Source organism: Lutra lutra, chromosome 17, assembly GCF_902655055.1.
Source record: "Lutra lutra chromosome 17, mLutLut1.2, whole genome shotgun sequence".
NCBI lineage: Eukaryota > Metazoa > Chordata > Mammalia > Carnivora > Mustelidae > Lutra > Lutra lutra.
In genome coordinates this window covers 43691716-43717314 of record NC_062294.1, presented here as the reverse complement: position 1 = coordinate 43717314, position 25599 = coordinate 43691716, and the positions used below count along the sequence as shown (strand labels likewise).

Here is a 25599-nt window from a genome sequence, read left to right as displayed (position 1 = left end):
CTGAGGAATCTGGGTGAAGAGAACATGGGTATTTATTTTAATTCTTTTGCAGTTTTCCTATAGGCATCCAACTTTTTCAAAATAATATGTTTGATATTATTTGATATATAATGTGATCTATAACTGTTGATCTAGCCATACAGTCTCTCATTCAACATTCACCTCTTTAACCTGAGTGCTGTTCAGGATACTGGGAACCAGGGCAAGCAGCTCCAGCCCAGTTCTGCCTGCCAGAGTCTCGCATCCTGGAGTCCCAGCTACCCTGGTCGCAGGCCCAGCGGCACGGGTGCTTACTCTCACCCCCAGACCCACCAGACATCAACTAGCCGTCTCTGTGACCCTCCCAGGGGGGCTGCTCCCCTCCGTCCCCTTGCCACCCTGTAGAGGTTTACCGGTCTCGGGCTTGGAGTACTCCAGGCACAGCACCTCGGCATCATGGGCCTCCACCTTGACCAGCTCATCCATGAAGTGCAGCTCGTGGATCCTGGGAGACACACACTGTCCACTGTACCCTGCCCAGAGTCCCCACCCCTCAGCTCCAGGTGCTCTGCCACTGCTCGGAAAGGTCAGAGCTCCAGCCCCACAACATGGGGAACTCCCTGCCTTGGCCAACTAGTCTAGAGATGCCCAACCATTCTTCTCGTCTAGAAACCTGCTATCTTAAAGGCAACAGTGCCAAGCCTGGGGCACCTAAGTGGGCACCCCACCCTTACGGGTCCATGCGCCAGGTCTAGGACAATCCTCTGAGTGGGGGCAGGGCCAGGGGTCAGAGATCAAGCTCAAGGATAGGACCTATGGTAAGGAATACTTGATTCCAATTTCCCATTCTTAAAGACTCTCAAATCTAAACTTTCCTGAAACGCTCTCTCCAAATGAAATCAACCAACCAACAGGCCATCTAGGATGATATAAGACACAGTCATCCCAGGTTCTCCACTCCTCCTGTGTAATCTTAGCTTAACCACTGGCCTTTCCTGCGTGGTGGCTGCCCCTTTAAGATGGAGCACATGACCCCCCCCCCCTTCTTCATTGGCCTCAGCACCCAGGTGGTCACAGCTGCCATTCCTCAACTTAAGCCTGGTCCCCATGAGAGCACTCACATTCTGTCAGCACCTACTTGTCTGGGAACATCTTTTTAAAAAGTCTGTGGTGTGGGTGAACAGCCTGAGTCCTCAAATGTCCCATCCTCCCAGGCCCCTCCCGGTGCCACCAGGGCCCCCCATGCTCCAGCTGGCATCCTCTCTGACTGTTCAGCACTGGAGTTACGTGGCTGGCAAAAGTATCACCCTACCCTAGAACGCAAGCTTGCCTGTCTACCACACAGGCACCATTCGCAAGCCCAGCTGCTGAGGTGCTGGGAGCTACCCTATTTCAGCCTTCTGAAAGATACCTCTCAGCTTAGGGCCTCAGGGATGGCTGGTTTCCAGACTGCCATTCATAGTCCCTCATTCCCAATGGGGAAGCAGAGGTGCTGAGGCCAAGGCTCCTTCCCTTCACCCTCAGGACCAAAGCCTGAGTTGGGAAGCATACACCCGTCATCCCCCGGGCTCACTTGCCTCAGATTTCCACTTCGGTCGCCTGAAGCCAAGTGCTGGCCATCAGGACTGACCTGCATGACTCGCACGCCAGCCTTCACGTCCACAGGTGTCCCGTTCTCACTCCCCCGGTCGGGGAAGTGGGACATGTCCTGCAGGTGCTGGATGTCATTCTCTATGTATACTACCTTCAGCAGGGTCTGCAGGAAGGAGAGGGCTGAGGTCAGTGCTCTCGGAAGGTCTGAAGCACCTCTGTAATTCTGTCTCCCAATGGCCCACCTCCCGTTCTTCATCAGTAACAGAACTCCACATTTAACCTTCCCAACTCAGAATAACTGTTTCCCAACCTCCCCTGCAGCTAGAGGCTCTGTGAATAAATTCTGGTCAATGAGATGTAAAACAAGCAAGAACCCTTCTGCTCCCTTTTCATTTGTCCTGTTACCTGGAGCTCCAGCAGCCATACCGGAGGGCAAGGACAAGGGCTACTCCAAAGGGGCAGAGTGGAGAGCTGAAGGCTCTTGGGTCTCTAAGGGCCTCCTGCAGCTGCCAAGACAGCTTGGACTGGTTACCTCCAGACTATTTTTATGGGTCAAAAAAAACAAACTTTCACCTCTTATTTTGGGTTTTCTATTGTATGCAGCCAAATATATCACAGGTGTGGAAGAGAAGATGGTAGTACTGGGGTTGGGGAGGTATGGGGGGTAAAGGGGCACCTGCTATACACACCCTGCATTAAGGGCCTTTTTTGTTCCAACCACACTGACTGCTCAGGTTTTCCAACTCACCGAACTCCTTCCTACCTCAGGGCCTTTGCACAGGCTATTCCCTTGGCATAGGACACTCTCCCCTCCCCTCTTTACTCATTCCAATCTTCCATACCTCAGCTCAGTTTTCTCTTCCTCTAGGAAGCTGCCCCTGACACCACAGATAAAATCAGACGACACTGTTATATATCCTACCAGCACTTCGCAATTTTCTTTCATGGTGCTTATCATGCTTATGACTCTATCATAGGGGTACCAGGGTGGCTCAGTTGGTTAAGAGTCCAATTCTTGATTTCAGCTCAGGTCATGATCTTAGGGTTGTGAGTCTGTCCTGCACTGGGCTCCACACTCATCCCCTCTCCCCACTCGCGCTCTTTCTCAAATAAATACATAAATCTTTTTTTAAAAAATGATTATTTATGGGCCACCTGGGTGGTTCAGTCGGTTAAGCATCTGCCTTCAGCTCAGGTCATGATCCCGGGGACCCAGGGTCCCAGGATAGAGCTCTGTGTCGGGCTCCCTGCTCAGCAGAGAGTCAGTTTCTCCCTCTGCCCCGCCCCCGCCTGTTCTTTCTCTCTCTCTCTCTCTATCCCCCAAATGAATAAATAAAATCTTTAAAACAATTATATCATAATTTGTACGGTTATCGGTTCACTGTCTGCCTCTCCCTGCTGGAGTGTGGGAGCTGCAAGAGCAAGAGGAGGGTCTGTCTTGGGCATTGGTGTGTCTCCAGCAGGCAGCACAGCACCTAGCAGATCTTACTAAGCATCTGCAGATGAAATGAATGCATGATTCACGTCTTAACTCTTTGGAGAAGCTCCCTCACTGGCTTAGCAATAATAACCATTTCTTCAGCAAAGTGTTTTCTCCCTACCTTCTCATCGTGGCTCCCTTTGGGTCCCGCCCACACCCGCACCCAAGACCTCACAGTGCGTCAGACCAGGGAAGCCCCTCCCTGGTTTGGTCCATCAGGTGCTCTTTCAGGGAGCTCTGACTCAAGACCTGGGGAACAATTTCTTTTGAATATGTCAGGTTGCCTGGAATAGCTCTGCTGACACACCCAGAGATCAGGAGCCGACTGGCAGAGAGAAGCAGGGAAGACAGACCATGCTACCTCAGAGAGAAACAAGAAAGAGGAAGACACAGAGTGCTTCGTGGCTCCTGCCCCCACTGGAGCTTAATACCAAGGTCCACAAGACTCTCTCGTGCCCCTATATCCTATATTAAAGTAGGTCTCTGTTCCTCCTAAAATATGGTTCACAATTAAGCCACTCACGTTACTGAAGATGTTTTTCTGCCAGTGAGAGTCAGGGCTGCTATCCATGTTCCAAAAGCGGATGGTGTTGTCTGAGGAACAAGTAAGAAAAGATCCTGATGGCAGACAAGCTCTCTGGTCTTCAAACTCGGGATACACCTACAGTTCCCAGAGAATAAGGCAAAGGGCAATTCATTACAACCATTTCAATGACAGCCCTGTGATACTCTATTGCATTTTGGTGAAAAAAATTATGTTGCAGATAAAAAGGCATAATGCAATGGCTTCTATGTTAAAAATAAACAAGAAAAAAGGACACTAAAAGCTACTATACATTGTCCATGCACCATCTTCAGCCCAGGTCGTGAAACATCCCCAAACATAAATTTCCAAGGCAAATGTTTCAGCTCAGTCAAAAATCACTAAGCACCAAAGGAAACAAGGTACCTTGAGCAAAAAGCAACAGAAACAATAGTCCAGCTTCAGACGTTGGAATTATCAGACAGAATATAAAACAACCCTGTTTAATACATTTAAAGCAATAGAAGAACTTTGACAAAAGTAAAAGTATAAGTAGGCAACCATAAGCTATAAAGAATAACCAAGCAAAGCTCAAAAAGAATAAACTGAACTATTTCTAGAAACAAAATGCATCTCAGAGAGTCAAAGAGATAACATATAAAGGGATTTCAAAATACAGAATACTGCATTCTGAGAAGATGATAATAGCTGCAGCATAGATTAAAAATCTAAAATCTAAAATCTCCACAAAGAGGCGCCTGAGTGGCTGAATTGGTTAAGCATCCGACTCTTGGCTTTGGCTTAGATCGTGATCTCAGGATGGTGGGGTCAAGACCTGCCTCGGGCTCTGCGTTCAGCGCTGAGTCTGCTTGAAGATTCTCTCTCTCTGTTCCTCTCTCTGCTTGCACACACCTGTGTGCTCGCTCGCTCTCTCTCTAAATGAATAAAATCGGGGCGCCTGGGTGGCTCAGTGGGTTGAGCCGCTGCCTTCGGCTCAGGTCATGATCCCAGGTCCTGGGTTTGAGCCCCACATCGGGCTTTCTGCTCAGCGGGGAGCCTGCTTCCTCCTCTCTCTCTGCCTGCCTCTCTGCCTACTTGTGATTTCTCTCTGTCAAATAAATAAAATCTTAAAAAAAAATAAATGAATAAAATCTTTTTTTTTTTAAAGATTTTATTGATTTATTTGACAGACAGAGATCACAAGCAGGCAGAGAGGCAGCCAGAGAGAGAGAGAGAAAGGGAAGCAGGCTCCCCACCTAGCAGAAAGCCTGACACGGGGCTTGATCCCAGGACCCCGGGATCACGACCTGAGCCGAAGGCAGAGGCTTTAACCCACTGAGCCACCCAGGCACCCCTAAACGAATGAAATCTTAAAAACAAACAAACAAACCCATACAAAAATGAACAACCAGATAACAAAACCAAAATCCCATGAGCACCATTTACAGCAAAATGAGGGGATGAAATATTCTCTTAACTCCCAAAATACAAGCAGGTAGAGACAAACTCCCTCCAGTCATAAGATCTATATATCATTAACGTGTATATGAGAGAAAGTAGAGGGAAGCGATGAGGCACCTCAGAGACCCAACAAAGGATAACCCTGAAGTAGCCAACAGGGAGTCATGGGAAGGTACAATGGGCCAAACTGAACAGCAGTTCAAGTTGGGAGGGTTGCATCCCCTCCAACAGTGCTTCAGGGCAAGGTCTGGCAGTGGGCTCTGAGGAACCTGGAGCACTTGAAGGCCCAGTGAACTCTCACAACTTACCAGCCAGGGCTCTCTTCGAGGGCAAAGCCCTACCCTGAGGGGAGACTATTGGGAGTAGAAACAAAACTGATCAGGATAGAGACAAGAGAGCCAGAGTACAGGGGAAGCTTAGAAAAAAGGAGGGGCACAACGCACAAATAGGAACATAACAAGGAAATATCAGCAAGCAAGCTGCCAAACATTTTTTTTAACAGTATAAAAATCATAAAAGATGGAATTCTTTCTTGGGAAGTTAGAAAACCTGTTCTGAACTACACCAACTTCTGTTTTTCTTTTTCTTTTTCTTTTTTTTAAGATTTTTATTTATTTATTTGACAGACAGAGATCACAAATAGGCAGAGAGGCAGGCAGAGGGAGAGGGGGAAGCAGGCTCCCCGCTGAGCAGAGAGGCTCCATCCCAGGACTTTGGGATCATGACCCGAGCTGAAGGCAGAGGCTTTAACCCACTGAGCCACCCAGGCACCCCTCAAAAACTGTAACTATTTCAAAATAAGCTAAAAGACATTAAGAAAATGAGACATGAAAAGCAACCTAAATCACAATTAGAAAACTCAAAAATAAGATGACAGAATTCTAAGAGTTAGAAATAAATGAAGAAATCATATTAGAAATAAAAGCCAAATGAGAAGGAATCCAAAAGTGAATAAACACAAAATGTAAGGCATGAAGAAATAGATAAAAGGGGGGAAATTATTAAAAATCAAAGAGAAATTGGGGCACCTGGGTGGCTCAGTGGGTTAGGCTTCTGCCTTCGGCTCAGGTCATGATCTCAGGGTCCTGGGATCGAGCCCCTCATCAGGCTCTCTGCTCAGCAGGGAGCCTGCTTCCCCCTGTCTCTCTGCCTGCCTCTCTGCCTACTTCTGATCTCTGTCTGTCAAATAAATAAATAAATCTTTGAAAAAAAAAATCAAAGAGAAATGAAAGAAACTAAAAGGATTTGAGAAAAAGTGACAATATTAGAGCTAGGCAAATAAGATCCAACATATAGGTAATAGAAATTTCTGAAGAAAACCAAGTCAAGGGAACAGAAAAAAAATACTAAAATGTATACTGCAGCAATATGTCTACCTAAAAAAACCAATACCAAGACACACTCTAGAGTAGGATTACTAGACTTACAAGTAAAAGAAATCTTTTGGGCTTCTAGGGAAACACAGCAAGTGACTTAAAAGAGAAACCATCAGACATTTCAATAACCATAAGAAAATAAAACAACATATTTAACATAGACAGAAAGAAAATATGAGCCAAGCATTTTCTATCCAGCAGGGGTGACTTTCAAGTATGAAGGGCAAATATAAGCTCACCCAATGCAAAAACTCAGAAAACATTGTCCCATGAACTGCTCCTGTTAAATCTTCTAAAGAACGAGCTCTGGACAACAAAAACAACTAGAGATGTCAACAGATGTCTATATAAAAGGATGCAGTTACTTGCAGAACAAAGAGTAAATGTGTATCAAGTGACATTGCTGAAAATGGCATAGCAGAGAACTCCAAAAATCTATCCTTCCACCAAAGCAAACTTAAGCTGGAAAAAACTTTCAGAATCAACCTTTTAAAAAATAATTAATTAGTTAATTAATTATCTAAAAACATTTAATTAATTAATTTATTTGACAGAGATCACAAGTAGGCAGAGAGGCAGGCAGAGAGAGAGGAAGGGAAGCAGGCTCCCTGCTGAGCAGGGAGCCCGATGTGGGGCTTGATCCCAGGACCCTGGGATTATGACCTGAGCCGAAGGCAGAGGCTTTACCCCACTGAGCCACCCAGGCACCCCCAAGTCAATATATTTTAAAAGACTGTTATCATTCAATCTTCTCCAACCACAATTGGAATGAAATTACAAATAACAAGGAAATTTGGAGAATTAACAAATACATGAATATTAAACCATACACTCTTAAACAATCAATGGGTCAAGGAAGAAATTAAGGAGAAATTAGAAAATACTCTGAGACAAATGAAAATGAAAACACAATATACCAAAATTATGGCATGCCGCAAAAGCAATGCTCAGAGGGAAATTTATGGCTGTAAATGCCTACATTAAAAAAGAAGATTGAGGTGCCTGGATGGTTCAGTTTGTCAAATGTCTAGCTTTGGCTCAGGTCATGATCCCAGGGTGCTGGGATGGAGCCCCAAGTCAAGCTCCCTGGTCAGCAAGGAGTCTGCTTCTCTCTCTGCCCCTTCCCCTGCTTGTGCTCTCGCTCTTTCTCTCCCCCCAAAATAAATTAGGAAAAAAAAAAATCTTAGGAGTGCTTGTGTGGCTCAGTCGGTTGAGTGTCCAACTCTAGGATTTGGCTCAGGTTGTAATCTCAGGGTCATGGGATAGGGCCCCACGGTGAGCTCTGCAATCAGCATAGTCTACTTGGGATTCTCTCTCCCTCTGCCTACCACCTCCCCCACCACACAAACCTCTCTCAAAATAAAAATAACAAATCTTTAAAAAAATCTCAAATCAATAAAGTCTCACTGAAGGAACTAGAAAAACAAAAGCAACTAAACCAAAAGCTAGCAGGAAGAAGAAAATAAAGATTACAATGGAGATAAAGTCTTTTTTTCCCTCCCCAGAAATGGAAAAGATGATTCTAAAATTCATATGGGGGACACCTGGGTGGCTCAGTTGGTTAAGCAGCTGCCTTCGGCTCAGGTCATGATCCCAGCATCCTGGGATAGAGTCCCACATTGGGCTCCTTGCTCGGCGGGGAGCCCGCTTCTCCCTCTGCCTCCATCTGCCAGTGCTCTCTCTCCCTCTCTCTCTCTCTGACAAATAAATAAATTAAAAAAAAAAAAAAACAAAACTTAAAAAATAAATAAATAAAAATAAAATTCATATGGAATTGTAAGGGACCCCAAACAGTCAAACAAATATTGATAAAGAAGAACAAAGTTGTTGGAAATCTACTTCCTCATTTCAGAACTTACTACAAACTATAATAATTTAAAAAAATGTACTCCTGGCATAAAGATAGACCTACATCAGTGGGATATAATTGAGAATACAAAATTAAACCCATACTTCTATGGTCAATTGCTTTTCAACCAGTGTGCCAAGATTATCCAATGCGGAAAGAATAGTGTGTTCAATAAATGGTGCTTGAGCTATATATCTACATGCAAAATAATGATGTTGGACCCCTGCTTCAAGGATACACAAAAATTATCTCAAAAGAGATCAAAGACCTAATTGAAAGAGCTAAAACAATAAAACTTTTTAAGTAGGCTCCACACCCAGTGTGGAGCCCAACACAGGGCCTGAACTCATGACCCTGAGATCAAGACTTGTGCTGAGATCAAGAGTTGGACGCACTTAAATGACTGAGCCACCCAGGCACCCCTAAAATAATAAAACTTTTAAAAGTCTTAAAAGAAAAAGGAATCTTCATGATCATGGATTTGGCAATGGTTTGTTAGCTATGACACTGAAGATACAAACAGATAACTCAGACTTCATCAAAATTAAAAACCTCTGTACATCAAAGGATACCATCAAAAAAGTGAAAAGATGGGGTGCCTAGGTGACTCAGTGGTTGAGCCTCTGCCTTTGGCTCAGGTCATGGTCTCAGAGTCCTGGGATCGAGCCTTGCATCGGGCTCTCTGCTCAGCAGGGAGCCTGCTTCCCCTCTCTCTCTGTCTGCCTCTCTGCCTACTTGTGATGTCTCTCTCTCTGTCAAATAAATAAATAAAATCTTTAAAAAGAAAAAAAGTGAAAAGATAACAGAGAATGAGAGAAAATATCTGCAAAGCACATATCTAATGAGGGTCTGATATCCAGAATATATAAAGAATCTTAAATCAACAGCAAAAATACAAACAACCTAAGTAAAAAACAGGCAAAAAATTTGAAAATCTATTTCTCCAAGGATATACAAATTAGCAACTGGTACATGAAAAGATGCTCAACAACATCATTAACAATTAGGGAAATGTAAGTCAAAACCACAACATAGCACCTCTTCACAAACACTAAGATCGCTATAATTTAAAACCAAAAACCAAAAAACTAATATTGGTAAGGACGCAGAGAAACTGGAATCCTCATACATCACTGTTGGGAATGTAAAATGGTGAGGAGCCCCTGGCTGGCTCAATTGGAAGTTTGCAACTCTTGATCTCAAGGTTGTGAGTTCAAGCTTTTAAAAAAAAAAAAAAAAGGAGGAGGAGGAATCTAAAATTGGTGCAGCCACGGAAAAGTTTAATGGTTCCTCAAAAGGCTACACGGAATTACCATTATGACCCAGCAGTTCTGCTCATGGGTATAGACCCAAAAGAACTGAAAGCCGATAATCAAAGCTTGTACATGAATGTCCAGAGCAGCACTATTCATAATAGCCAAAAGGTAGATACAACACAAATGTCCATCAAGTGATGAACAGATGAACAAAAATATCCACACGATGGAATATTATTCAACCTTAAAAAGGAATGAAGCACTGAAACATGTTATAACATGGATAAACCTTGAAAACATACTAAGCGAAAGAAGCCAGACACAAAGTCCACATATTCTATTATTCCATTTGTACGAAATATTCAGAACAAGCAAATCCATAGCGATAGAAAGCAGATTAGGGGTGGGAGAGTGGGAAGGGGAGTGATTGCTTAACAGGTACAGTGTTTCCTTTTGGGGTGATGAAAATGTTCCAGAACTAGATAGTAGGGATGGTTGTACAACATTATGAATGTACTAAATGCCACTGAATTGTACATTTTAACATGATTTAGGGGCACCTGGGTGGCTCAGTCAGTTAAGTGTCTGACTCTTGATTTGGGCTCAGGTCATGATCTCAGGGTGGTGAGATCAAGCCCTGAGTCAGGCTCTGCACTGAGCTTGAAGTCTGCTTAAGATTCTCTCTTTCCGGGGCACCTGGGTGGCTCAGTGGGTTGAAGCCTCTGCCTTCAGCTCGGGTCATGGTCTCAGGGTCCTGGGATCGAGCCCTACATCGGGCTCTCTGCTCGGTAGGGAGCCTGCTTCCTCCTCTCTCTCTGCCTGCCTCTCTGCTTACTTGTGGTCTCTGTCTGTCAAATAAATAAAATCTTAAAAAAAAAAAAAAAAAGATTCTCTCTTTCCCTCTCCTCTGCCCCTTTTCCTCAACCTGTGCATGCATGGATGCGTGTATACGCTTTCCTCTCTCTCAAAAAAAAAATTAAATGGTTTAAATGGCGAATTTTATGCTATGTGTACTTCACCATAATACATATGTACACTTATACCCCCCTAAAAAAATGGGGTCATAAGGGAGAGAATATGGTATATAATGGCTACATGATCAGATCACATAGATGTAGTATATTTTTAAAAACCGGGGGAGAGTGGAGAGAACATATGCAAAAAAATTGTTTTAACTCTTTTCAAAATTGAGTAATTGCCATTCTTAAACTGTTGTACCTATAATGTGGGGATAAGTAAATGATTAACGGGGATATTCTAATTCCATCATCCCCCATGTCTTTAGCATTCCGGGAGCATCAATCCAATACCTATGAGCACCCCCGGCACTCAAGACTGTGAATTTGAAATACCAAGTCAAACTGAAAACAAAACACAGGGCTTCTTTAAGAAATGGTTGATTCTAGGTCTGGGATAAGAAATGTACAAGATGGGACGCCTGGGTGGCTCAGTTGGTTAAGCAGCTGCCTTCGGCTCAGGTCATGATCCCGGCGTCCTGGGATCAAGTCCCACATTGGGCTCCTTGCTTGGCAGGGAGCCTGCTTCTCCCTCTGCCTCTGCCTGCCACTCTGTCTGCCTGTGCTCACTCTCGCTTCTCTCTCTATGACAAATAAATAAATAAAATCTTAAAAAAAAAAAAAAAAAAAGAAATGTACAAGATGAGGCTGGAACATCTTGTCATCTCAAATAGCAAGGGAGCTCCCAAAGAAAGTCTGTTGGGGTCATGTCCAAAGGACTCAGGAGCCAACTAGAAGAGGCTCCCACTGGTCAAAGATGGGACAATTTGAGCTTCAATAATGTTAATAATTGTAATGGATTAAAATATATTCCAATATATTTACATATATGAGTATATAATGATATTAAATAAAAACAATGAGTTACCTTTAGAGAACAGGGAACCAATTCATTATCTTGAAAACTGGTAAATAAAGGGAAAGAATCAAGCATTTATCCTGCCTTTCCTATATGAAGTGTACCACTGGGTGACCAAATGGTAGATGAGGGGAAGTGTTTCTTCATATAAGTAGTCCAACTAATAAAAAGAAATGATAGAATTAGAATATCACCATATCGCAACCCCCAAGGAGTAAATGGATCTAGGCATTGAGCAATCAACAGCTGCTAACAATAATCAATAAATTGTACATTTCCTTCATGTGGATTTCTAGATCTGGGTTATTTTAAACAAATATGAAGGATAGAGAGGCAGGACATTAGGAGTTGCAGAAGAAGAGAAAGAATGAGGTAGAGACAATTTTTAAATCTGTCCTGGCTATTCTTTCCAGAACTGATGAAAAGATGCAACCACAGATATTTCTGTTGAGGAAATAGATATATACAAATAACAGGCCGATGCAAGGAAATGAACTGAAAGAACATAATAAATAACAAAGGTGAGGGTTTGTGGGGTGGGGAGGTAATCAAGATAGACTTTAGCTTGGTAATATTTCACCTTTTTTTCCAAGGAGAATATTTTATATATAAAATTTTAAAGTTCTTTAAAGAACATTCTTGTTAAGTGAGAAAAGTGCTGTCGGCAGAAACGTCAGATCCGTGAAGGCAAACGGGATTCAAGTAGTCGCAGGCAAAGGGCTGAATGATGCTTATTCAAAAGGATCAAGTCATTGCTCCCCCTTCTGACTTGGGCCACTGAAAACATAACTTCTCCAAGGACAAACGCTCCAACAGCAGTAAGAAATTTTCAGGGGCGGAGGGAGGTAGAATACAATTATTTCCCCATCAGTTGTCTTATTTGCAGGGAAAACTTAGAACAGCTTTAGAGAATGAAAACACCCCAAAGACTCACTCCCAGAAAACTTCAGCACTTGAAAAAGCACTAAGCTACACAAATGGTCCTCCATAGCGTGCTCCCCGAGGTCCACAGGCTCCTGCCGCCCTTCTCCTGCACAGCTGCCTGCCTCTGCCCCTCGCCTCCTACAGGTCTCTGCTTGAATGTCACGTCCTCAGACAGGCCTTCCCCGATCAGTCTCCTCTCTAGAATAGCACCCTTGGTCCCTTTTCCTTACACTGTTTTCTTTTGTCTTTGGAGAGGTAGTGCCACTTGGCTATTACCGATGACATGCGTGAGTTTACTTTCCTGCCCAAATGTGAGCTCCAGCAGGGCAGGACCACTGTCAGTTTCCTCTCAGCTGTGTCCCCAGCACCTTGAACAGCATCTGGTATCAATCTGGGGGCCATGGCTATCTTGTGAAGGAAGGCTTGAATGGGTTCCCCGAACTGCAGAAGCTTTCCCCAGCTAAGCCCCGGATGGGAGCTGAGCAGGGGCAGAGGTCCAGAAAGAGGGGCTCACCTCCACGTTCCAGACGTAGGAGCTGTGGAAGAGCTCTGACCACATCTTTCCTACTTTGTTGATGTCTTTGACATCCCAGATGTAGATGCTGTGGTCCTTATACACGCAAGACAGCCACTGATGGATGGGGTCGAAGGTCAGTGCCACTGTATCTGGGTAGACTGCTTCTGCCTTCCTGCGGAAGAGGAAGCTAACAAGACCACATGGGTCGTCAGTCACCATCAATGTCAGTGTGAGTAGTGACAGCTGCCGCTGGTGACACTCTGAATTGCCTCTTCCCTGGCACTGTCCTCTCTTATGTTAATTGGGGTGGTTCATCTCCATTCCAGCTCTACGTCTCTCTCCTCCCTCCCTGCTTCCTTTGCTTTTGCTTCTAGTACAGAGGTTGTAAACTGGAAGCTTCTGCCTGGCCCCTGAGAACATCTGAATTTTCACCTCCGCTCATTTCGCCCACCCTCTCTCACTCACCTCTCTCTGAGCAGGGAAGGATAATGGGCATGTACCTTAGTTCTCTCTCATTAGCCCCGCCAACACATGACCAAATATCCCTATGCTGGGGGGCTGGGGAGCTGTCCCCTGGCCTGGGGCCTTCCTGCAAAGGCTACAGTTTACTGAGCTCTTACTATGGGCCGATCTGAGAGCTTTAGCTACACTGAGTTCCCAGTCTCTAGGAAAGGTCAGTACTAAAGTTCACAGATGAGGAAATGAAAGCACACCCAGCAAAGGTGGCAGAACTGGACGGCCTGGCCACTGTGACACAACTCTGTAGGTCACTTGGAAAAGGTACCCAGGAGGTAGTGTCCGGCAGCCTACAAAGAGGCAGCCCCAGGCACCCAGCACCCCCTGGTTAGGTAGCCGCTCCCCCCAACAGCCTTACACCAAAGATACACCACAGCTCAGCCCTTCCACCCGCTCTCAATATGGCAGCCAGAGGGATCTAATGCTTACGGCTGACCATACAACTAACTCCAACGCCTGAAATCTCCAGGGGCCACCCAATGACCTCAGAAGAGACTATAAGCTCCCCACGCCAGCCTCCATCAATGTTCAGACCTGTCTCCTAACATCCTCCTTTGGCACACTAGGCTCCGGCCATACAGCCCGTGGCTGTTCCTGCCACATGCCAAACCCAGGGCCTTTTGCCCTTCAGTCTTTACACTTGCTCTCAGGACCCACCTCCCCACATAGCTGGCTCCTCCTCACCAGAGACTTCCTCTGGCTCCCAGTCCACACAGCCCCACCCCCAGGCACTTTCCTTCCTGGTTTATGTCACCGAAGCACTTAGGACTCTCTGAAATGACCTTGTTTGTGTAATTGTTTAGCATCAAGCTCCCTCACCAGACCACAGACTTCATGGTGGCAGAGATTTTGCTGCCTTGTTCTGGTTCTATCCTTCCAGCCCAGGGCTGGCCAGGTGGGTACATAAAGCTGGAAGCCCCACCCCCACCCTCTGCGGGGCAGTACCTGGGCTCCAGGCCCTGAGCCACGTCCACCCCCAGGTAATGTGGTTTGGGCAGGTTCGTGACATATTGCAGGTTGTGGGCCTGGAAGATGCGGACGATCCCATCTGTGCAGCCGCAGAAGATGAGCTCCTGGCTGACACAGAGGCAGGAGGATAAGGAGACCTGGGGAGGCAAAGGGGACCCAAGTGGACGTGGTGCTCCACGTGGCCCAGTGCAGAGACATAGGGACTAACAGAGCAGACTTCAGCCTCCAGAGAAGCCTGAGAGTTCCCTGGGCCTAAGAAGTCCATTTCAGCAAATTTTAAACTTTTGGAATCAGGATATAGCTGTCACTACTGAAGGAAATGTGCCAGCAGGGAGAGGCACAAACGGTGACAGAACTGTCATCAGTGTCTACAGAGGAAGTCAGCTGTGCGTGGGGGATCATCTGTGCAGCAGGCTGGGACTTCGGAGAGGGAGCCTGTGGCTCCAGGGTGGGATCGGACGCTTACAGTTTATTCTCTATTGTTTAAAAACAATTTCAGAGAGCTTAGACTTCAGAGCAACACAGAAAAATGAGACCGTTTACAGGGAAGACTCTCAGGCGATCTATCCTACCAGGATACACAGATGGAAGGGGCAGCAAGGGCCAGACCCCTAGATGCAGATTGGAGGAGCTTTTCCAGATCGAGAGGGACTTAATTTATAAGTCATTAAGTATGACAACTGCTGTTGAGCAGTTGAGCATAAGACAACTGCTCAGGGGCTAACTGTCAAAAGCTCTGGACTTGCTTAAGCAGCTAAAGTTCTAGAAAGAGGATTCAAATGAGGGGGAAAAATGATGTTTAACCGACTAGGAAAAACAGATGAAACTCTGAATTCTTCTAGAATTCTAGAAGCCTGACACTGTGCCTTTAGCCCTAAAGGTGAGCTCTGGAGGGGATCCACAAGAGCAGGGGTAGGAAAAGGAGGGAAAATCATGATGTTCCTGCCATCCAGTCTCAGAACAAGAAAACGGTTTGGATTCAAACCCTCAGATCCTGAAGAAAAGTGGTCTGCAATTTATAGCTATATCATCCTTTAATGTGAAATGTTACATATTTTTAATACAGCCCTTTTTTGACTAAAAAATGAAGTCAGTAATACCTTAGGTTAGAAAAAAAAAAAAGATGTAGTCCTCCCACCAGCCAAGAGTGCTCATCAAACAGTGATGGGAGAGCAATTGTAACGAAGCCCATCACAGGGTACCAGGCACCATGCTGCGTACCTTCTATATATTACTTCATGGGACTCCCTGATCAAGGTGGGCAGCAGGATTTCCATTTTACAGATGAGGAAACTGAGGCTCGGAGAGGGAGAGTCACTCACTCAGAATCTCACGAGCAGAACCTCTGAGGAGTCAAACCCAGACCTAGTGGGATCAACTACGAGGCAGGGATATTACTGAGTGTCCCTGGAGACACGTGTCCTGGGAAGAATGTTTTCCCCACTGACGGCAAGGAGGGAGGGAGGGTGGGGTACCTTCAGGTTGATCCACTTCTCCAGCACCCTCTTCTCGTTGAACTGGCAAAGGAGGCCCGAGTAGGACACACAGAAGGTACTCCCTGCCATCCGGCCCCGGCCACAAGCCACGCCACAGAAGATGTTGTTGTGCAGCTCACCCAGGATCCCTGAGCGCCCCACGAGGGGCACAGTGCCTGTCACCTGGAGGCACAGCAGGACACAGGAAGACACTGTCCACATGGCCTAGATCCCAGCAAGGTCGCAATGGGACTCTCCTGACCAGAGACTATGACACATACCTAAACAAAAGACTCTAAGACATTCCTCCAAATGGAGAAGGGAAGAGAAAAACAGAACACACACTTCCAGGCAGAGACTCTGGGAGGCAGCAGTCCAGGAAAGAGGTCTGGCCCCAGGGTCAGTGCTGGGGGTCGGGGGTAGTGGGGTGAGAGGGTGGGGGGTGGTGGATTTCCCAGCAGGGCCTGACAGCACCTAAAGAGCAGGCCCGGAAGCAGAAGTTGAACCAGAGGCCAGACAACTTTTGAGGTTATCACCTTCAAATCTCAAGTAGAAACAGGAGTCCATACCGCCCCTAATGGTTACTTCCCAGGCCTGGCTAAGGGAGCAGGGGCAGAAACCTACCTTTGCTTCTGTGGAGACTTCCAAGAACCAGAACCTCACATGCCGGTTCCCTACAGTGACAAAATAGCTGCTGTCCTCCGAGAAGGAGAGGGCGATGACCCTGCACGATACCTTGTTGGAAGCCACCACAATGTCCTTCTGGAAAAATCAATGCAGACAAGTTCATGCCAGCACCCGTCCATTGGACTATTTGTGCCTTTGCCCTCAGCCCTGCATCTCCTTACCCACTCCTGCTCCAAGTCAGTTTTCTTTGGGCCCTCCAGTGACAGAGGAGACTTGAGGCTTGGAAAGGTTTCCATGTGTAAGCTCCAGAGCTCTCCCCAAGAGTCCAAGCTCTACAGCTCACACATGGCTGAGCCTTCACAGCATGAAATCATCTCGAAAGTCCTATGTGGAAGGTGCTTCTCCCCACCTCTGCCAGGCTCAGAGAGGTGGTGTTATGTGCTTAAGGTCACACAGCAGGTAATGAACAGAGCCAGGATTTGGTACCCACGTCTGCTACCTCTAAGTCCTCCCCTAGCTGTTCCAAAGTCCAGCCTTCCAGCACATAACAGCTCACTGAATTTTCACAACTCAATGAGATAGATGCCAGCATATCCATCTTACAGGTGAGGAAAGAGACTTACAGAGAAGTCAAGTCACTTGCTCAAGGTCATAGCTGGTTGATATGAAAATAATTACGTAATTTCACTAGTTGAGAGCTTGTCATATGCCTTACAGTAAGTGTCTAGAACAGGGATCAGCATTCAGTATGTGCTCAATAAATATTTTCTGGATAAATGAACACTTCACCAAATTATCTCATTTAGTTTGCTCAGTGCCTAAGCCTCAGGGTGCTCTGGCAGCCCACACACCCACCAGTTGTCTCACCTTCCAGTCCCAGACGTTGAGTACCATGTCGTGCTGGTAGCCCATGGACACAATGTGCTTCATATTGGGGGAGAAGGCCACACAGGCCACGCCGTACTTGTGGCCCAGCATCTCTGCCACCTGACTCTTCTCATCCACGTCCCAGATGCGCACAGCAGGCCTGTGCCCGTTCTGGGGAAGGCGGGGCCGTGACTGCTGATAGGTTCTGCACCAGGCGGGGGCTAGAAGGGCTATTAGGGCTGAAACTGGCATTGCCCCAGGATGTATCCAAAAGCTGCCTCCCCCATCTGCCATGGTGCTTTCTGGCCTGGGTATAAGCTATTCTAGGGATGTCCCAGGCCTCCTGAAGGGTAGAAGGAATGGCCCCAAGATCCCTCCCCAACCACTCAATCACCGTCACAACTCACCTCCCCGGTCACTATGTACTTCCCATCAGGGGAGAAGGCCAGAGCACTCAGAGACTTCCTGGGGGTAAGGAAAGGGGCTGGTCACTGGTTCCAAGGTGGGTAGGCAGTCAGACCCCTGTCTGGCTGTGCTCACAGAACTCTGCCCACTCTCTGCTTCCAAGCTTTAAGAGGAGAAGTGAGTGCCAGCTGCTCCCATGGAGCCAGTGCTGCCTGTGTGCCCAGAAGAGCACACCGGGCGTCCCTTGTATTCTCTGCTGCCAGAAGGGGGTCAGTGGTCCAGGGAAATGCGGGTAAAAGCAAAGGCCCCAAACCCAGACAGGACGGTCACTGACAGGGACCTTCCTTTCCTCTCCCTCAGGAGTGGTGGGGCTCCCTAAGAGCCCACCCACCGTAACCCTGAGAAACTCAGGTGCAGGAAATGGTACCAATCCAGCCTAACTCTGGGGGTGGGGCTAAAGGGAGGATCCTGGCAGTACACAAGACAGTCTGCAGCATGTGGCTCACTGTTAATCATGCAAGGTGTTCTGGAAAACCCATAAGCAATCAGCATGTTTCTCTCTGGCCTGCACAAGGACTGAACGACCAGACTAGTTTACACACTTTTTGGGTAGCAAGTTTCCTGGTTCCCAGACCACACTGTTTTCTTTTCCCCTCCCTCTTCTATCTGTGTTCCTTAATAGTCTGGTAAGTGTCCCCCACACGTGAGTTACTTGGTGTGTAAATAATAAGTAAATGCTGAGTTTTGATGACCTCACAGAACGCTTATCATCATCATCGCTTCAACTCTGGAGGCTTCTCATCGCTCCCACAGCGGCAGACGAGGCAAGCTGCCCATCTGATGGCCACCTGCCCCTCCTTCCTCACCTGATAGACTCCGAGTTTGAATTAGGAAGGCAGAGTCCCCAGCATGAGTGCATCTCCTCACCTCTCTTGCAGCTACACAGACACAGCTACACAATTTCTTCCGGCCAACCACAGGGACACTGAAATGCTCTGTGCCATTTCCTGAAAAGCTTCTCCAAGGGAACTCTTTGCCCTCATCCCCACTCATTCCCCTTCTGAATCAAGGACACAACAGCCAGAACTCCATCTTGGACCATGAGGCAACCTCAAGAACAGGAGCCTCACAGAAGGCATGACAGAACAGACAGGCAGGCAGACGGGGGTTCCTGATGCTTGTAGACACACCGGCCGCCTGGGTGCCCGCCTCCAGACTTCATTCGTGCAAGAACAGTGTGCCCTTGCATTTGAAGCCATGCTTTCTATGGGGTTCTGTTGTCTGCAGCCACCCCTGACCTGTCGCCCACCTTGAACTCGTGCCCGGCTCTCTGCAAATGCTATATGGGCATCATGGCCCTCATTCCTCAAGCGCACTCTGGGAAGTCAGGACTCTCAGCCAGTTTGGGCAGAGTCCTGGCCGTGCATCGGAATTCCCTGCAGAGCCTTTGAAAAACATCAAAGCCACACTAGGACTCGTGAATGAAAGTTTGGTGAGGAACGGTAATATCTGCTGTTTCAGAGATGCTCCCCATGAGATACTCACTAATCACCAGAGGGAAAGAGGCTTCACAGGGGGAAAGTCTGGCAGATACCACCTTCACCAAGGGCCCAAGTGAACACTACCAGTCATAGAAGAGATTACCATCTAGCTTTCTTCGGATATAGAACCTCAGTCTATGAGGAAACATCAGAGAAGCCCGAAGGCTGGGGCATTCTACAAAATACCTGGCCTGTAATCCTCAAGTGTCAAGGTCATCAAAGTCAAGAACAGATGAAGAAACTGCTTCAGACTAAAAAAGCCTGAAGAGACAAATAAATTCAATGTTTGATACTGGACAGAATCCTTATGCTATAAAGAACATTCTTGGGAAAAAAACAAAACAACATTCTGGGGATAAATGGTAAAACCTGTAAGAGGCTTAAATGGTAGTGATATACCAATTTCAATTTCCTGCCTTTGCTGATTGTACTGTGGTTTTGAAGGATAATGCTGCCCCCGGCTCAGAAACACCCTCTGAAAGAGTCAGCAGTACAAGGACATCATGTTGGCAGCTTACTCTCGAATGGTTCCGGGAAAAAAAAAAACCATGTATATAGACCAAGAATGGTAAAGCAAATGTGGTAAAAGGTTAACATTTGGGAAAAATGGGGGAAAGGTATACAGCCGTTCTTTCTACTATTCTTTAAAGACTAAAATTATTTCAATATAAAAAGTTAAAAAATTACCAATACCCAGATGTGGCTTCTGTCTCCGCCTCCTCTCCCCCTCACTCACTCCTTCATTCCAGGCACAGGACCACCCAGCTGCTCCTCAAAACACCCGCAAGATTCTTAACCATGGCCAGGCCTTTGTGCTTGCTGCTCCCTCTACCTGGAACACTTTCACGGGATCACCCCGTTATTTCTCTCAGGTCTCAGCCTCCAGGAGACCCAACCTGGGCCTGCTGGTATGGCTCCCCTCTCCCCCACGGTTCTTCATCTGAACACCTGCCCTAACACATCCTTGTTCTTTCCTCCACAGCAATGGCCAGGGTTGGCTAGTAATTTGCCCACTGGTGTAGTGTCTCCCCTGCTGAGCTGTCAGCTCTGCAAGAGCCGAGACTCTCACTGTCCTCAGCACCTGGAATGCTACCTCGCACAAAGCAGCAGAATGTAGCTGAACCGACGGGTGAGCGAATGAGTTAGTCGCCCACCCACGAGCTTCCGAGCAATGTGGGGAAGTGGGTAGATGCCAGGACCCCGGACCCACCCCCACCCAATGCCCAGGGCCCAGCCTACCTGGCAGTGTTAAAAATGTGCTGCTGCTTGTTCTCCTTGGGATTCAAAATCACCACCACACAGCTGGGGAGAAAGAGCAAAATGTGCCTTAACTAAAGGAAGTGCTAGGGGCCAGGGATGCTTCCATTCCCAGCAGAAGAGCCCACACATAAATAAGGCTCCCTCTGAATAGAAGAGTCTCTCATCCCCCTCCACGTATCTATGCTGAGAATGCTACAGCGCTGGACGTTATTAAATGATATATTTGGAAACAGAAACCAACACTTCCTCTGTGGTAACTATTCTGTCAGACCCTGGGCTGATAAAGACCTATGTGCTCAATCTCTTTAAATCCTCACAACTCCCAGGGGAAGTTGGACATCTTAGTCCCCTTTCAGAGATGAGGAAACTTGAGGCTCAAAGAGGGAAAATCCTTTGTCCCGGGCCACCCAGCAGGTCAGGGACAGAGTGGGGATATAAATCCACACACTGTCAGATTCAAGAGCCCACCCCTGGACTGCATCCCAAAGACTGAATAACAGGTACAGTTCCTCAGGAATGACTACAGGTCTGGCCTGCCCTATAGGCATGGAGGGATCCCTTCAGTACCTAGAACAGGGCCAGGCTAGATCAGTATTTGTGGAATGAACAGTTAGGAGGATATCTTTCAGTCCTCTCTACTACCCAAGAGGAGGATGTCACTAGTTCTGTTTTGCGGATGAAAAAGGAGGTGCTCACAGAAAAGCACGTGGTGGAGCTGGGACACAAATCTAGGCTGCTGACCCCACGGCTTGGGTCTTTCCCAGAATTGCTGCCACCTCTCACCTGCAGTCACAATAAGGCTTTCATCGTGCTCACCACATGCCAGGTACTGCTCTAGACACCGATGGGCCCCTGGGATCCTCTCCACAGCCCTCAGGGGTGGGCAGTTTATCTGCAGTCTACAGATGGCAAAGCCAAAGCCCACCCATTCACTCACCCTGCTAGGTAGGCCACGTGGCCAGTGTTGGGATCACAGGTTAGGCCACTGCTGTTCTGGGCTGTGATGCCAAGTACCTTCTCAAGTGACACCTGTGGGAAAAAAGTCCAAGTCAGGACGACCTGTCCCAGAAGGTCCTTCATGGCACCAGTGCCTCAGTCACCCATTTAGTCCCTGTGACCTCCAACACTAACTGAGCTTCTTTTTTTTTTTTTTTAAAGATTTCATTCATTTATTTGTCAGAGAGGAGCGAGAGTGAGCACAGGTAGACAGTGGCAGGCAGAGGCAGAGGGAGAAGCAGGCTCCCTGCCAAGCAAGGAGCCCGATGTGGGACTCGATCCCAGGACGCTGGGATCATGACCTGAGCTGAAGGCAGCTGCCCAACCAACTAAGCCACCCAAGCATCCCACTAACTGAGCTTCTACAGTCATGCTACCAACAGCTAACATTTGTTCTTCTCAACATGTCTCTGAAGGACACAGAATGGTGAGGAAGACAGACAAAATCCCTGTCCTCCTGGAACTCACATTCTTGTGGTGATGGGATGGAGGACATAAAAAACAGAACAAATATATAAAATAGATGTAGGTGATGATAGGAGCAAAGAGAAAAATAAAGCAGGGAAGGAGAGAAGGCCTCACTGAAAAGATGACCTCTGAGTAAGTTTCTAAGAATTTTATATGGATGAAAGATTTGAAACTCCACAACAACCCAAGGAAGAAGGCACAAATTCCACAGATGAGGTCGCTGAGTCTCAAAATCCCACACCTGTGGAGTGGCAAGGTTGGGCTAAAACCCAGCTAGTCTCTGGCTCCAAAGTCAGTATCCCGGGCCCTGCAGGAGAGACAGCAGGGAACAAGAATGGATTAACAACTGAGCCACCCAGGTACCCAGTTTGCCTGGTTGGGCTACAAACCCAGCTAGTCTCTGGAATGAGATGCCATTGGGCATCTGGGTGGCTCAGTCAGTTAAGCATCTACCTTCCGCTCAGGTCATGATCCCAGGGTCCTGGCATGGAGCCCTGCATCGGGCTTCCCGCAGAGCTCTGCAGGAAGCCTGCTTCTCCCACTCCACTCCCCCTGCTTGTGTTCCCTCTCTCGCTGTGTCTCTCTCTGTCAAATAAGTAAAATCTTAAAAAAAAAAAAAAATGAGAGGCAAACAGAGGATAATAAGAGCTCAGGCTTCTTGAGCAATTACCAGGAGCCAGGAACTGTTTAAAAACCTACAGCTGAACTGACTTATAACCCTGTGATGTGGCCATCATCATCATCACCGTCTCCCTCTTACAGATGAGGATATAAAGAGGCTCAGAGAGGTCACCCATCCAGGAAGGAGCGGCACCAGGACTCTAACCCAAGCAATCTGGCAATGGCACTCACAACATTTTTATATGTCGATCAGCATTACTGGATATTAGTAAAATATAATAGTCATTTAAAATTTTTTAATTTATTTTTATTTCATTTATTTATTTGACAGAGGTAGAGAGAGAAAGAGCACAAGCAGGTGGAGCAGCAGGCCGAGGGAGAGGGAGAAGCAGTTTCCCCAGTGAGGAAGGAGCCCAACGAAGGGCTCGATCCCAGGACTGTGGGATCATGACCTGAGCCAAAGGCAGCCGCTTAACCAACTGAGCTACCCAGGTGCCCCTATAATGGTCATTTTTAAAGAAGATTTTATATATTTATTTGACAGAGAAAGAGAGAGGGATCATAAGTAGGCAGAGTGGCAGGCAGAGGGAGAGGGAGAAGCAGGCTCCACTTTGAGCAGACAGGGCTCAATCCCAGGACCCCACAGCCCCCGGCTCATGCTTGCTCTCTCTCTCTTTCTGAAAATAAATAAATAAATAAAATCTTAAGAAAAGAAAAAAGAACATAATTAAGGTTTAAGCCCAGGCAGTCTGGGTACAGAAGCTGCTTAACCCCATTGCTTACCGCTTCTCTGAAACTGCTATTGCTATTCCTCTATTTTATACACAGTTTAGAGTTCACGAGGCACTTTCAGGAACATACAAGATACAGGATGCTAGGTAAAAGAGTAAAGTAGGTGTCTGTTTTAGGCTGGGGTTCAAGAAGGCCTTTCGGGGTAAAGATATTCAGGCTGAGACTTGAGGGATGAGGAGCCAGCCAGGTGGACTGCTGCAAAAAACTAAGAGGACTTGGCAAATGCTTAGGAAGTGGAAAAGAGCTTTTAGCCTCAGGAAAACAGAAAGCAGGCTAGGGTGACTGAATGTTGATAAAAGGGAGGACAGTGGAGGTAGGGCCAGAGAGATGCGCAGGGGCCACGTGCCCAGGCCTTGCAGCCAGTATCCGGTGATATAATCATAGTGCAGCAGAAATCCTTGTGGCAGGAACAAGATCCACCAGCATCTACCATGTTTCCATACTCTACCTGGACTCTGCCAAGCAGGTCATAGTCACAAGTTCATTTCTGCTCCCTGAAACTCCATGGTACGGTTACTGTTGCTTCTATTTTATAAAAACAGACTTTGTAGGTCAGAAAGTTGGAGAACAGTTTTTTAAATCGCTGCTGTGCTAATGGCATTCCTTCTACCTACTTTAAAATCTTCTTTGTTGGGGCACCTGGGTGGCTCAGTGGGTTAAAGCCTCTGCCTTCGGCTCAGGTCATGGTCCCGGTGTCCTGGGACGAGCCCCGCATCGGGTTCTCTGCTCTGCGGGGAGCCTGCTTCCACCTCTCTCTCTCTCTGCCTCTCTGCCTGCTTGTGATCTCTGTCTGTCAAATAAATAAATAAAATCTTTTTTTTTTTAAGATTTTATTTATTTATTTGACAGAGAGAAATCACAAGCAGGCAGAGAGGCAGGCAGAGAGAGAGGAGGAAGCAGGCTCCCCGCTGAGCAGAGAGCCCGATGCGGGGCTCGATCCCAGGACTCTGAGATCATGACCTGAGCCGAAGGCAGCGGCTTAACCCACTGAGCCACCCAGGCGCCCCTAAATAAATAAAATCTTAAAAAAAAAAATCTTCTTTGTTTCTCTAAGGAGTTAGGGAACTGTTCTGTACGCCACCCCCCCACACACACCGCAACAGGGAGCCGCTGGTGAGATTTTGCAATTACTCACATGGGTCTCCATAATTTGGGTTGGCAGTGTGTAATAAAAATTCCACACTGGAAAAGGAAAAGGAAAGAGAAGGCAGGTGGGGAGAGAAGGTGGAGTCAGCTGAGCGACAGACGAGGTAGGTAGGTATCTGGAATAAACATGGTAGGGACACTAAAGATCCAGCGAAGGGCGAGGTCAACAAAAATGGAAGGGTCCAGAGAGACATCTAAAGGTGACTGAAGGGATACGCAGGAAGGAGGGAGTAGATGGTGATTAGAATTAAAATACACTCCTGGGGAAGGGAGAAACCGGCTAGGAAGGGTGGCAGCACCGGGGAGAGTAGGAGACGGGAGAGTGGGAGGAGCCCAGGATAACGGGGTGGGACCTAGGAGACCAAGCGGGCAGGAGAGGAGCCGGAGGGGACGAGCTGAGGGCTGATAGGGCGGGGCCAACGATCTAAGGGCGGGATCAGGGGAGGCCCCTGGACCCTGGAACTGGGGTGGACAGGACAAACTGCTCCTCACCCGACTCTGCACCGTGTCCTCCGGCGCCGCCGAGAGTCGTGTCCTCCGCCGGAGACAGAGCGGCGGAGCGGGGGGTGGAGAGCACTGGCCCCTCCTCGTCGGAACTCCGACCGCCACGGATGGCAGCTTCTCGACTGCATCGTTCCGCGCGTAGCCTCCGGGCCCCAAGGCCGCCATCGTCTTACCAGAGCCGGGCAACCGTTACGCTCTTCAACCCCTCAACCGCTGCCGCCGCCTCCACGACCCACTCGAAGAGCAAACGGCCGCGGGAAAGCCGGCGCCGCCGCCCATTGGACGCGGCAGGCCCGGGTCTAGCCAATGTCAGGGCGGCCAGGCGGCGGTTTTGACCAATGAGGGCTTAGAGGTGGAGCAAAGTATATGGCAGGGTGGAGCCGTAGCTAGTTTACAGGATGCCTGATCAAGAGAAGTGGCGTTTTTTATGTGGTGTTTTTATCATTAACAAACATTTAGGTTTTAACTTTTACGTAGCTAAAACCAACGCCTCCAGTTCGCTTTTTGCTACACTCCCCATCCCCAAGCAACCACCCACACAGGGGCAGTCGCCCGGATGTAGGCGTAGGGGTGGAGCTG

At 47.4% G+C, this 25599-nt stretch overlaps 1 protein-coding gene across 2 annotated transcripts in view; it reads right to left on the bottom strand.

Moving 5' to 3' along the window:
* WDR62 (WD repeat domain 62) overlaps positions 1-25290 on the bottom strand; it is a 42706-nt gene extending 17416 nt beyond the window's left edge. Inside the window, exons 1-12 of one of the 2 annotated variants that reach the window (XM_047709372.1) lie at positions 25009-25290; positions 21431-21522; positions 20473-20535; positions 17695-17752; positions 17288-17458; positions 16418-16555; positions 15794-15976; positions 14295-14455; positions 12831-13020; positions 3576-3713; positions 1557-1735; positions 393-484 (exon numbers count right to left, since the gene is read on the bottom strand). In XM_047709372.1, the coding sequence (XP_047565328.1) occupies positions 393-484; positions 1557-1735; positions 3576-3713; positions 12831-13020; positions 14295-14455; positions 15794-15976; positions 16418-16555; positions 17288-17458; positions 17695-17752; positions 20473-20535; positions 21431-21522; positions 25009-25185 (1642 nt within the window). In that variant the 5' untranslated portion in view covers positions 25186-25290. The remainder of the gene's footprint in view (positions 1-392; positions 485-1556; positions 1736-3575; positions 3714-12830; positions 13021-14294; positions 14456-15793; positions 15977-16417; positions 16556-17287; positions 17459-17694; positions 17753-20472; positions 20536-21430; positions 21523-25008) is intronic. The other variant, XM_047709373.1, reaches the window with a different exon arrangement.
* Between the last annotated feature and the right edge of the window lie 309 nt (positions 25291-25599).